Here is a 13,546-nt window from a genome sequence, read left to right as displayed (position 1 = left end):
CCTAGTAGGTTTTAGGTAGGTCAGACATCCTGGGGGTGACTCTGTTTCATCTCAGCTTAGGATTCCTTCAAGACTGAAGTGGGCTTTATATAGGCTTTTTTTAATGGACTGATGGCCGATGTGGGCCCATTCTGCATGTCTTCCCGTGGGAGCAGTCAGCTCCACCGCTGCTGAGTCACTATTTGTCCCTGGAATAGCAGCATGAAGTGAGAGGAGAAGGTGTTCAGGCGTTGGGGCTTAGAAGCGAGGCCCACAGTTTTTCACAGGAAAATTTGACTGTGCTGATGCATTTTTCGGCATAGACAGTCCAAATAGAGAAACGTACTGCCAGGTAACTGCTGGGAGGCGGAAAGGTCACATTGGAAGCAAGAAGCATAGTTCAGCATAAGGTATTTAAATTGGACCTATATGTATTTTCTTTTTCAATGAGTGTGTGTTTTAATCTCTTAGATCTCAGAAGAAGATGGCAAATTCCTCCCCTGTTTTGTCTAAAGTCCCTGGATATGGCTTACAGGTAGGGATGTGGGCTCCTTGAAAGGAGTGACTGTGGGACTGTGGGGTGTGCCAGTTGGACAATGTGGATAGCAGGAAGGTGGGCAGTGAAGCCTGGGCTGCTGGGAAATAGGCCTATTCTTATCCCTGAGCACCTTCTTGTGGCTGACGACCCTCTGAGCAGAGAGACTAAACCACCAATGGGGCATTGAGACATTAGACATTGTACCAATTCTTCTACAAATAATTTACATGAAAAGCACACATTTTAAGTGTATAGGTTTTTTTTTTTTTTTTTTTTTTTGAGACGGAGTCTCGCTTGTTACTCAGGCTAGAGTGCAGTGGCGCAATCTCGGCTCACTGCAACCTCTGCCTTCCAGGTTCAAGCTATTCTCCTGCCTTAGCCTCCTGAGTAGCTGGGATTACAGGCGCCCACCACCATGCCCGGCTAATTTTTGTATTTTTAGTAGAGACAGGGTTTCGTCATGTTGGCCAGGATGGTCTTGAACTCCTGACCTCAGGTGATCCCTCCGCCTCGGCCTTCCAAAGTGCTGGGATTACAGGTGTGAGCCACCATGCCTGGCCTAAGTGTATAGGTTGATGATTTTTGACAAATAGAAATCTGCTGGGTTTTGTTTTTTTTTTTTTGAGTAGCAGCGCATCATTATTTTGCCTAGGCTGGTCTCGAACTCCTGAGCTTAAGCAATCTTCTTAGTAGCTGGAAGTACAAGTTCAAGGCACCTGGCTTGACTTCTGTATTTCTGTATTTTTTTTTTTTTTTTGAGACGGAGTTTTGCTCTTGTTGCCCAGGCTAGAGTGCAATGGCGCGATCTCAGCTCACCACAACCTTGACCTCCTGGGTTCAAGCGATTCTCCTGCCTCAGCCTCCCAAGTAGCTGGGATTACAGGCATGCACCACCATGCCCGGCTAATTTTGTATTTTTAGTAGAGATGGGGTTTCTCCATGTCACCCAGGCTGGAGTGCAATGGCGCAATCTCAGCTCATTGCAACCTCCGCCTCCTGGGTTCAAGCGATTCTCCTGCCTCAGCCTCCTGAGTAGCTGGGATTACAGGCACCTGCCACCACGCCTGGCTAATTTTTGTATTTTTAGTAGAGACAGGGTTTCTCCATGTTCGTCAGGCTGGTCTCGAACTCTTGGCCTCAAGCTATCCGCCCGCCTTGGCCTCCCAAAGTGCTGGGATTACAGGCATGAGCCACCACGCCTGGCCTCGTATTTCTGTATTTTTAACCTTAGATCCTGTCCTCCATGCTTCTGTGTCTTGCTCTTCCTTAACCTATAGTGAAGAGCCAAGCCAGGTATATTCTTTTCTTTCTTTTTTTTTGAGAGGGAGTCTCGCTCTGTCGCCCAGGCTGGAGTGCAATGGTGCGATCTCAGCTCCCTGCAACCTCTGCCTCCTGCGTTCAAGTGATTCTCCTGCCTCAGCCTCTTGGGTGGCTGGGACTACAGGCACCCACCACCACACCTGGCTAATTTTTGTATTTTTATTAGAGAGGGGTTTCACCATATTGGCCAGGCTGGTCTCAAACTCCTGACCTTGTTGTGATCTGCCCGTCTCGGCCTCCCAAAGTGCTGGGATTACAGGTGTGAGCCATCGCACCCAGCCAAGCCAGGTATATTCTTTTCTTTCTTTTTTTTTTTTTTTTGAGACGGAGTCTCACTCTGTCGCCCAGGCTGGAATGCAGTGGCGCCATCTCGGCTCACTACAAGCTCCACCTCCTGGGTTCATGCCATTCTCCTGCCTCAGCTTCCCAAGTAGCTGGGACTACAGGCGCCCACCATGCCCAGCTAATTTTTTTATATTTTTAGTAGAGACGGTGTTTCACTATGTTAGCCAGGATGGTCTCGATCTCCTGGCCTTGTGATCTGCCTGCCTTTGCCTTCCAGAGTGCTGGGATTACAGGCGTGAACCACAGCGCCCAGCCATCTTTTTTTTTTTTTTGAGACAGCGTCTTTCTCTGTCATCCAAGCTGGAGTGCAGTGGTGTGATCCTGGCTCACTGCTGTCTCGACCTCTTAGGCTCAAGGGATCCTTCTGCCTCAGCCTCCTGTGTAGCTGGGACTACAGGAGTGTGCTGCCACACCCAGCTAATTTTTAAATATTTTGTGGAGACAAGGTCTCACTAGTTGCTCTGGGTGGTGTCAAACTCTTGACCTCAGGCAGTCCTCCTGCCTCTGTCTCCCAAAGTGTTGGGATTCAAGGTGTGAGCGACCGCACCTGGCTGACCAAAGGAGATTCTTTGAGGGGATTCTGCAGATAACTAAGTTTATACAGTTCTCTGTGATAATTCTATGTGATGATATTGGTGTGCCCAGTGAGCTCCTTATGTAACATTTCCTGTTTCACTGCCTTTTCTTTTTTTTTTTTTTGAGACAGAGTCTCACTCTGTCACCCAGGCTGGAGTGCAGTGGCGCGATCTCAGCTCACTGCAACCTCCGCCTCCTAAGTTCAAACAATTCTCCTGCCTCAGCCTCCCGAGTAGCTGGGATTACTGGTGCCCACCACCATGCCCGGCTAATTTTTTTATTTTTAGTAGAGACAGGGTTTCACCATGTTAGCCAGGCTGGTCTCAAACTCCTGACCTCAGGTGATCCCCCCGCCTCAGCCTCCCAAAGTGCTGGGATTACAGGTGTGAGCCACTGAGCCTGGCCGCGTTTTCTCCTGAATAGCTGGATTTTCCATGTGAATAATTTCTCTTTTCCTTAATGATGCAGGTCAGGAACTCTGACCGTAACCAGGGTCTTCAGGGTCCTCTGACAGCTAAGCAAAAGAGAGGGTATGGGATGAAGAACCATTCCAGATCCACAAGCTCCTCCCACTCACCCCCCAGACATGCCAGCAAGAAGAGCACCAGGGAAGCAGGGTCCCGGGACAGGAGGTCTCGATCCCTGGGCAGAAGGTCACGGTCCCCAAGACCCAGCAAACTGTGAGTGTGGGATTCACTGGGAAATAACCTGTGACTGTGGGGGCCTGGTCCCAGCAGGCATTTGTTTTTGCTTTTGGTGATGTCCGTCCATCAACTTTCCCAAATGTCTTTGCTTTGGTATTTCCTTTACATCATTTTTTTTTCCACCTCACTGTAAAGCTCAGGCATCCAAAGCCACATATCTGTAGGTGTATTCTGTGCTTTGGGAGCTCTGGGGTGAGTCTGACATCAAACTCTATACCTTTGTTTTTCTCACACTTGTGCCCTCTGCTTAGATTATACCTCTAAGACCATTAGCTCATCTTGCATTGTTTGAGGGATTCAATGTAAGCCCCTGGATTAAAAAGGCTTTTTCCTCTCTGCCTTCTGTGTCTGTTACAGGTACAACTCTAAGGTGAACAGGAGAGAGACAGGCCAAACTAGGAGCCCATCACCTAAAAAAGAGGTGTACCAAAGGCGACATGCTCCTGGATACACCAGGTGAGTCAGGAGCCCAGTTGATTAACTTCACATTCTGCAGGCCTGAATCTAGAAGGGGCTCAAACCAGGGCAAATGGATAATCCACCATTACCTTTTTGACAAACCAACTTGTATTTATCTTGCCAACCTGTTAAGGGTCTGCGTCCCCTACCTCCGGCCATGTGAGGCACATTGAAAGGACAAGGTAAGGCTGGGCGTGGTGGCTCACGCCTGTAATCCCAGCAGTTTGGGAGGCTGAGGTGGGTGGATCACCTGAGGTCAGGAGTTCAAGACCATCCTGACCAACATGGTGAAACCCCATCTCTACTAAAAATATAAAATTAGTTAGTCATGGTGGCACATGCCTGTAATCCCAGTTATTTGGGAGGCTGAGACAGGAGAACTGCTTGAACCCAGGGGTCAGAGGTTACAGTGAGCTGAGATCTCGCCACTGCACAGCAGCCCAGGCGACAGTGCAAGACTTTGTCTCAAAAAAAAAAAAAAAAAATCTCTTAACAAAAACCAAGCCAGATACAGTGGTCCATGCTTGTAATCTCAGCTCTTTGGGAGGCTAAGGCCTGGAGGATCACTTAAGGTCAAGGGATTAAGGTTGCAGTGAGCTACGATCAAGCCACTGCATTCTTGCTTGGGCGACAGAGCGAGACCCTGTCTCTTAAATTAAACCCTCTTAAAAAACCCCTCAATTATTCTTGCTGGGTGTGGTGGCTCATACCTGTAATCCTAGCAGTTTGAGAGGCCAAGGCAGGAGGATCGCTTGAGGCCAGGAGTTCCAGACCAGTCTGAACAACATAATAAGACACTATCTCTACAAAAAATTACTTTAAAAACATTAAAAAAAACAAAAGCTAGTAGTTCTTTGCCCTGCCTGACCCCACTTTTAGTCATGCTACCCAAAGGCAAATATTTTCAGCTTTTTCAGTAGTTTGTTTTCATAGCTACATATTCCTAAAAATACAAGTATGTTGTTGCCTCTTCATCCATTAATTTTAGATGTTAGATATTTTATTTTTTCTTTCTTTCTTTTTTTTGGAGACAGCATCTTGCTCTATCTCCCAGGCTGGAGTGCAGTACCACAATCTTGGCTCACTACAACCTCTGCCTCCTGGGTTCAAGTGATTCTCCTGTCCCAGCCTCCCGAGTAGCTGGGACTACAGGCACATGTTGTCACGCCCAGCTAATTTTTTTTTTTTTTTTTGAGATGGAGTTTCATTCTCGTTGCCCAGGCTGGAGTGCAGTGGCCCAATCTCAGCTAACCACAACCTCCGCCTCCTGGGCCCAAGTGATTCTCCTGCCTCAGCCTCCTAGGTGGCTGGGATTACAGGCATGCGCCACCACGCCCGGCTAATTTTTGTATTTTTAGTAGAGACAGGCTTTCTCCATGTTGGTCAGGCTGGTCTCGAACTCCCACCTTAGGTGATCTGCCTGCCTCGGCCTCCCAGAGTGCTGGGATTAGACATGAGCCACCACCCCCGGCCTTCTTTTTTTTTTTTTTTTTTGAGATGGAGTCTCGCTCTCGCTCTGTTGCCCAGGCTGCAGCGCAGTGGCTCAGTCTCGGCTCACTGCAACCTCTGCCTCCCGGGTTCCAGCGATTCTCCTGCCTCCAGCCTCCCGAGTAGCTGGGACTACAGGCGCATGCCACCATGCCCAGCTAATTTTTGTATATTTTAGTAGAGATGGGGTTTCACCATATTAGTCAGGCTGGTCTTGAACTCCTGAGGTCAGGTGATCTGCCCGCCTCAGCCTCCCAAAGTGTTCAGATTACAGGCGTGAGCCACAGCACAAAAATACAATTTTTGTATTTTTAGTATAGATGGGGTTTCAATGTGTTGTCCAGGCTGGTCTGGAACTCCTGAGCTCAGGCAATCCACCTGCCTTGGCCTCCCAAAGTGTTAGGATTACAGGTGTGAGCCACCGCGCCTGGCCAGATCTTAGATATTTTCTTACTGTTATAGTAAATAATCTCTTAGTGTAAATGAGCTCTCATACACTCCTAGTCCCATGTTTCTTCTATCCCTATCTTTCCAATATGGTTACATCAGAATTTTTGGTTCAATCAGTATGTGGATTCATACTTGTATGATATATAAATATTGTTTACTGATACTTTTCATTCCTAAGCCAAGTAGAATATGGAGGTTACATTTCCTTTCTTATATGATTTGTATATTTTTTCCTAGTGTCAGTATTTGCTTCCTGCAATCTAAACCATGTCTTTTGGGTTCCAGGAAATTTTCTTGTATTATTTCTTTGATAACTTGTTTATTCTCCCTACACGGTCTCACTCTGTTGCCTAGGTTGGAGTGCAGTGGGGCGATCATGGCTTACTGCAGCCTCACACTCCCAGTTTCAACTGATCCTCCTACCTCAGCCTTCCAAATAGTTGGGGCTACACGGGTGCCACCATGCCCAACTAATTAAAAATTTTTTTTTTTTTTTTTTTTTTGCAGAGATGGGAGGTCTCACTTTGTTGCCTAGGCTGGTCTTGAACTCTTGGACTCAAGCAACCCTCCTGCCTAAGCCTCCCAAAGTGCTGGGATTACGGGCTAGAGCCACTGTGCCTGGCAATCGTTTGTTTTTTTTTTTTAAGCCTCCTACTCTTATTTGAATGCTCTAATATCTTTCATTTATTATCTGAAGCAGATTTTTAATAGTAAATTGTTTTTTGTTTGGAGGTTTTTTTTTTTTTTTTGAGACAGAGACTCGCTCTGTCACCCAGGCTGGAGTGCAGTGGTGCGATCTTGGCTCACTGCAACCTACGCCTCCAAGGTTTGAGCGATTCTCCTGGCTCAGCCTCCCGAGTAGCTGGGATTACAGGCACACACCACCACACCCAGCTTATTTTTGTAATTTTAGTAGAGACAGGGTTTCCCCATGTTGGCCAGGCTGGTCTCAAACTCCTGATGTCAGGTGATCTGCCTGCCTCAGCCTCCCAAAGTGCTGGGATTACAGGCGTGAGCCACCATGCCTGGCCCTATTTATTATTTTCTGAGGCTAAGTTACTCCTTCAGCTTCTGGCTTCTAGCTTAGTCCTAAAGTAGTGTACTCATGGGCTGTGTCATGAATTTCTAGTCTCCAATGAGTAGTTAGATGGTAGATGTTAACAGTTACATGGATAACCTAGTCTTCTGTTCTTCTGTCAATTGTTGAGCAAACCATTGAGATATAATTGCTACAGGTTTAGGTTCCTGATGAGTTCCCAATTTATTTCATATTTCATATTTCAGAATAATCACTCTAGAGATTACTGAGTGAGATTATGGAATACTTTACTAAAAGCCTTTGAAATTTGGATGAAACTTCCTGACCAGGACGTTAGAAGGGAACTCAGGCTGGCCTTGCACTTGGAGAGAGCAGTGAACTGGAGAGCCTGGGGTCCCACCTGGCTTCTGTGCTTCTTGTGCTGCTTCTGGTTTTTTTGCTGGCAGAGACCTGATCGGATGGTTTCTGTGCTCAACAGAAAACTCTCCGCAGAGGAATTAGAGCGAAAACGGCAAGAGATGATGGAAAACGCCAAATGGAGGGAGGAGGAGAGACTGAACATCCTCAAGAGGCACGCTAAGGATGAGGAACGGGAGCAGAGGCTAGAGAAGCTGGACTCCCGGGATGGGAGGTTCATCCAGTGAGTGCATCTTCTTCCTGCCAGGGGCTTTCATGGGGAAGGTCTTAAGAGGCAGGCTGGCAGCTGGTTCCCGTTCCAGTGTTTCTGTGTTTGCACATGGAGCCCAGCCTTCAGACCACCTTGGCTACTCCTCCTCCTGTCTGACCACACAGTGGGATGTTTTTCATTTGAGGGGAGGAGAAGTGAATTTGATATTTTCTAAATCATTGAAATTCCTTGACCTTCCTTTTAAATAAGAATTCATGGCCCAGGAAGCCTTTTTCCAATGAGGCTTTGACTTATTTTCCAAAACAGATACATTTTCCCTTATGGACACTGGTTTAAAAACATTTGGTTCCAGGTGGAGTCACTTGAAAGTTATCTGTGGGGGCTTAAAAGAGGTTGTGTTTTTACAGCTGCTGTATGGCTAACAACCCATTTCGTCTGAAGCTGCCAGAATAGTTGACTGATTGAAAATGTTTTTGACTTGCATTTGCCTGTCTTCTCTTCCTAGCCGCATGAAGCTGGAGAGTGCATCTACTTCCTCCCTGGAGGATCGGGTGAAGCGGAATATCTACTCTTTACAGAGAACTTCGGTAGCTCTGGAGAAGAACTTTATGAAAAGATGAAAACTGTCCCCTCTCTTATTGGTTTTCCTGCATTTTCCAGGGAAGCTGCTGACCCCTTAATTCTCTTTATAAGAGTTCAAATGACTTCTTTCACAGATGTCAAACCACCATTGTTCAAAGTGACCCTGCTCCATCGAGTCCTGAAACAGCTCACTTCCTTTGAGAGCTAGTGTGACTTGCTTTGTGGGACACTCAGTAACTTTGGGTTTTGACTCTTTAACGGGTGAGCACTGGACCATCTTGGTGGGAGTGCTTGTGCCACTCTGGGAAGGCTATTCCCTGGGGTTGTGATGTTTATCATGCCGCTTCCTTCTTACCTGTGCCAACAGACCTATTTCACTGCCTCAGTGTACACCAGACCCTTCAGAAACCTCTCTGGTGTCACCCAGATAGATTGTGCTTACTGAGACAAATGAATGTTTACTTGATTTAGAAGATAATGTGACAGAATGATGTGAGGTTAGGTCAAAGCCAAGGGAGTGACAGAATCTGGAAAATCAAACAATACAAAAAGCCCTAAAGGAACTGTTAACTGTTTGATCTTTGGATGTAAAAGTGTAATGTGTATATGTACAAATGTACAATTTTTACATGCTTTTAAAAAAGGTTAGCTTTGTGAAAATACCTTGTTTTGTCAATGACTTTACTGGGTAATAGAACCACATTGAACCTTGATGGCAAGTAATACAATAAGGCAGCCCAGCTCGTTTTTCGCTCTGAATCTGGCTGGTTTAGGAGGAGCCTGGGTTTATCGACAAGATCTGGAGTATCTATTCTTTTCCACTGCTTGCAGTCTCCAATGTAGGCAGTGTAAAGGTATAGTAAAATGATTTTAGGAGTCAGAACCAAATTGCCAATATGCTCTATGGCTCCTAAAGGAAAATAAAATGGAAGCTTTTTATTTCGCGGCTTCATTTCTTACCGTGTAGTAACCTTACTACAATTACAGATTTTCAGGAGTTGTTTGCTAGTCTCTTTCAGTCAGGTACTAAAAAAAAACAAAAATAGGCTGGGCGCGGTGGCTCACACCTGTAATCCCAGCACTTTGGGAGGCCGAGGTGGGCGGATCACGAGGTCAGGAGATGGAGACCATCCTGGCTAACATGGTGAAACCCCCTCTCTACTAAAAAATACAAAAAGTTAGCCGGGCGTGGTGGCGGGCGCCTGTAGTCCCAGCTACTGGGGAGGCTGAGGCAGGAGAATGGCGTGAACCCAGAAGGCGGAGCTTGCAGTGAGCCGAGATTGTGCCACTGCACTCCAGCCTGGGTGACAGAGCGAGACTCCGTCTTAAAAAAACAACAGCAACAACAAAAAACAAAAACAAAAAAACCCTCGAGGGGCCACTCTTCTGTCTTTACTCCTTTTCCCTTCTCTATTCTTTCACCAGAAGCCCTCATTTGACCAGTGAACTCCTAGGCCCTCTTGACCCGCACATTAGCTGGGCGATTTCCTTGTTCTGCTAATTCCTAATTCTGCTTAAAATGTATTTGGATTTCTGTTTTTGAACACTTACGATGCCAGGCACTGTAATGTTTGAAACCCGATCTTTCCCTAGAGAATGTAACATACGTTTTTATTCATTTAATCACTTCATCATGTTTCATTATGCAGGGGTTAATTATGTTTATTTTATTAATTGGTAATAAAGGCCACATTTATTTTTGTAACTGTTTAAAGAGCGACCACCTGTGGAGTACCGTGTTTACGAATTTCCATACAGAAAGAACAACGTTGACCTGTGATTTGTGTCGAATATATGGAGATATCTCATCTGAGAATTATGTAACAAAGCGTGGGGCAGTTTACTCAAAGATTTTACGAAATGAGCCAGAGTAAGACGATTAGTGGGACAGGTGTCTGAAGGTGCTGGCGGCCTCTGAGCTCTGACCCTTTGCGGGGAGACCAGGCAGCAGGTGGGTGGGCGCGGGGCCCATTCATAAAAACCAGTGTTCCTGGCCTGCTTCTCTCATTGGCCCTGGGGGAAAGGGGCGTGCCCCGCGAGTGGAGGGCGCCCGAGGCCCAGCGGAGTGGGCAGATCCACGCTTGGGTGGAGCGAGGGGGCGTTCCTTGGCTCTCCAGGCTGGACTTCCTCTTCCCCTTGCTGCTTCCCTCCTCTCCCCCGGGGTGGGCATGGTACGTCCCACCCTCCTCGCATTCCCGCCCCTCCTTCCCTTCCGGAGCGGTGCCGTCGCCGCCATCTTGGCATTCGGGTTGAGGAAAAGAGCCAAACCCTGGCGTTGGGGGGCCCGGGCGGGGAGCCCCTCCCGCGGTCCACAGCGACGCCTGCCCAGCCCTCCTCCCCTTCCGGCTCCGGCGCTGGGCCCCGAGGCGTTCGGAGGCCAGGCGGGTTTCTGTCAGGCCCGGGGAGGAGGGGCGGGCGGGGCGGCCGCTGCCTCCCCGGGACGGGCCGTACCACGCGGGCGGGGAGGACGGGGCCAGGTGACTGCAGGGCGGCTGCACCGCCCGGGGGCGGGGTGCGGGGCAGGGTGCGGAGCGGGTCGGCCGGCTCCCCGGGGCGGGGCGGGAGGGCGGGGCGTGGGGCGGACGGAACCATCGGGGCGGGGTGGGAGGTAACGGGACGGGCGCGACCATGGCGCTGTAAGGGAGCGGGGGTGGGGATCGGTCCGGGGGAGGCCTGAGGCCGCTGGCTTGTGCGCTGTCTCCGCCGCCCCCCCCTTTCGCCGCCGCCGCCGCCGCCCCGGGCATGTCGTCCAACTGCACCAGCACCACGGCGGTGGCGGTGGCGCCGCTCAGCGCCAGCAAGACCAAGACCAAGAAGAAGCATTTCGTGTGCCAGAAAGTGAAGCTATTCCGGGCCAGCGAGCCGATCCTCAGCGTCCTGATGTGGGGGGTGAACCACACGGTAACCAGCTCCTCCGCGCCCCTCTGAGCGCGGCCCCGCGCTCTCCCACGCCCCCTGCAGCCCTGGGCCCTTGCCCCGCAGGCCCTGCCGGTGACGCCTGCCACCCCTCGCCAAGCCACTTGCACGCCCACCCCACCCTTGCACGCCGTTCGGCCCCGTGTGCACTCCCCGCACGCCACGCGAGGCCTGGTGTCTCTGTGGTCTGCCGTCGCCACCTCCCCTTCCCTCCAGCCCCTCTGGCTTCCTGCGTGTGGCGTGCTCGCTTGGGGCGGCCCCTGGAGCGCAAAGGCAAGGCCTGAGTGCAGTGGAGTCGCTTTCATCCCTGCTCCTCCTCCTCCCCCCTCACCCTGTTTGTTGCATGTATATTTCCCCTTGTTCCTTATAGCCGGCTGCCAGCTCTGTCAAGTAGCAGTGGTCTGCCCAAACAGTCCTTTCTTTCTGATCGTTTGGTTGTTGTGGCTGCTCAAATTCACCCATCCTCCAGGCCTCCTTACCCTTGAATATAGAACTCCACCCTGGGTTTCCTTTTTTTCCTCTTGAACAAGATGTATCAACTGGAGAAGCACAGGCTTCCTTGAACCAGACACTTTACCTGGGTCTCTCTGGGTTAGGGAGAAGAAAGAATGGCTATTAACCATTTGAGAGAAGAGGATGCCTGGTTATAAGGAGGGACTATTCATAGTAGAAATAATATGTCTTCCCATAGTTTTTGAAGGTGATCATTTCAAAGATGTTGACTTATCTGTTGTGTGGCTGCAAGGTTGTGATGATGCATAGTGATTATGGTCCTAGATAGGAGAGATAGGTCCCCTAGTCCTTAGGGTGCTTTGAGATTGTTCAACAGCCCCTGCCAGGAAGTCGGATCCTGACAGTGTTTAAGCTGGAAGACTGTTTATGTGGTGTTTGTTCAGGGTCTTTCTTCTCCCTCTTCCAACCACTTGCTCTTTGCCTTCTGACCATTTCTTTATGAATCCCCACACTAGGAATGAGCAGAGGAAGTAAAAGGACCCGAAATACCAACTTCACTAACTAGAATTTTGGAATAAGGAGGATCAAGCTTGGGTTTCCTGTGGATTTCAGTTCTTTAGGTTCACTTGTGAGTGCTTGAAATTGCTCACAAGACCAAGCGATGACAAAGAGGGCCAGCAAGACTTTGCATTGCTTTGGCAGAGGAGCTGAAGGTGCCTTTGGGTGGAGATCGATGAACCGTAATCTGAGCTAGGGTTTTAGATCTTGACCTGTCATTTAGAAAAGTGCGTGTGTAAATTGAGGTCTCTGTGGTTTCTTGGTCTTGGGCAGGTTACTGTTTTCACTGTCATCACTGGTGTTAGTGAGGGTCCTGCCAGGATAGCGAGTACCAGTGGCATAATGCCCAGACCTCTAGGAGCTGCTTTGGGCCAACAGTCCAGCCCAGTTTGTTACTTGGTCTTCCTGCTGCCCCAGGGGTCATCTGACAACATTTCTAGGGAAACTGGGTGATCAGAATATGAACCCCATGTCCCTTTCTGGAAGTCAGTCCTTGATTTTGTTCTGCATCCTGCTTCTCACTCTACCAGGCCTCTCTCTGCCTGTTCTGTTTCTCACAGAAAGCAACCTGTCTGTAGAGAACTGGTAGAGGCCTGAGAGTCAGGAGTATTACAGCTAGTTGCAAGGAACCTTGGGTCCCTTATTTTACACATGAAGAAAAGGAGGCCTCAGGTGGAGGATTAGCTTGCTTGTGGTCACAGCAAGTGATGTCGCTCATTGTCTAGCACCATGGGACTGTATCGGCCAAGGGTGGTGCCTGAGTGGCTGGTCTTGTTTTCTTTGCCTCCTGTTGCTTTTCCTCTCCCTCAGCCAAGTCTCAGGATAGATGGGAAGTACAGTCCGGTTAGAGAAGGTGAATGTGTAAGCTCTGGGTTATACGCCTATGCATGTCAGGTCCTGGGAGTGTGTGTGATGCATGGTGTTCAGATAGGCAGGCATGAGTCTGTCCAGATGTGGGTATGAAGTTTCTCAATAGCTGATGGTTAGATATCATGAGTCAGGAGTCCTGTGAGTCCTACTCTCTTGGACAAAGTGGTCATCTTTTTTCTTTGCTAACTTTAAGTTGAAAGTTTGTTTGAGGAACTAGTTGGAAAGGCATTGACTTTAAGCAAGATCTGTTCCTCTGGACATAATGAACAGGCACCTCATGGGAACTTCCCACCACTGCCCTGGACAGGCTAAGCTTCAGAGGCCAGTTAGTCCTAAGTTTTATTGCTTCATCCTGGTCTGCAGTAAGGTCTGGTACTTCAGTGTCACCATTTGGGAACTGAGACATCTGCCTAGAAGAAGAGTGTAATCTTGCACTCATCTAAGGGATCAGGACCACATTGCCCTTGGTGGACTGCTGCACTTTTTTGGAGATTTCCTCCCTTCAAAAAAAGCCTACTTTGTAACATTTTGTCATCTGAGATTTCAGATACCACCTTTTCTTTAGTTTCTCACCTGTTTAGGCATTTAGGCATGCTGGTCTGTGGCTAATGGTGTTTCAGATAGGAAGGATGGATATGTCT

At 48.8% G+C, this 13,546-nt stretch overlaps 2 protein-coding genes across 3 annotated transcripts in view; both read left to right on the top strand.

The window, feature by feature from the left end:
* The window catches only part of CWC25 (CWC25 spliceosome associated protein homolog), a 30,840-nt gene extending 22,070 nt beyond the window's left edge, over positions 1–8,770 (top strand). The window contains exons 6-10 of the mRNA XM_002827663.5: positions 451–514; positions 3,227–3,438; positions 3,820–3,918; positions 7,377–7,538; positions 8,032–8,770. Of these exons, the coding sequence (XP_002827709.1) occupies positions 451–514; positions 3,227–3,438; positions 3,820–3,918; positions 7,377–7,538; positions 8,032–8,146 (652 nt within the window). The 3' untranslated portion in view covers positions 8,147–8,770. The remainder of the gene's footprint in view (positions 1–450; positions 515–3,226; positions 3,439–3,819; positions 3,919–7,376; positions 7,539–8,031) is intronic.
* Positions 8,771–10,681: 1,911 nt separating this feature from the next.
* Positions 10,682–13,546, top strand: part of PIP4K2B (phosphatidylinositol-5-phosphate 4-kinase type 2 beta) — a 36,538-nt gene continuing 33,673 nt past the window's right edge. The window contains exon 1 of one of the 2 annotated variants that reach the window (XM_002827665.6): positions 10,682–11,009. In XM_002827665.6, the coding sequence (XP_002827711.1) occupies positions 10,851–11,009 (159 nt within the window). In that variant the 5' untranslated portion in view covers positions 10,682–10,850. The remainder of the gene's footprint in view (positions 11,010–13,546) is intronic. The other variant, XM_054546624.2, reaches the window with a different exon arrangement.

Source organism: Pongo abelii, chromosome 19 (assembly GCF_028885655.2).
Source record: "Pongo abelii isolate AG06213 chromosome 19, NHGRI_mPonAbe1-v2.0_pri, whole genome shotgun sequence".
Taxonomy (NCBI): Eukaryota; Metazoa; Chordata; class Mammalia; order Primates; family Hominidae; genus Pongo; species Pongo abelii.
This window is presented reverse-complemented; position numbering and strand designations above follow the sequence as displayed.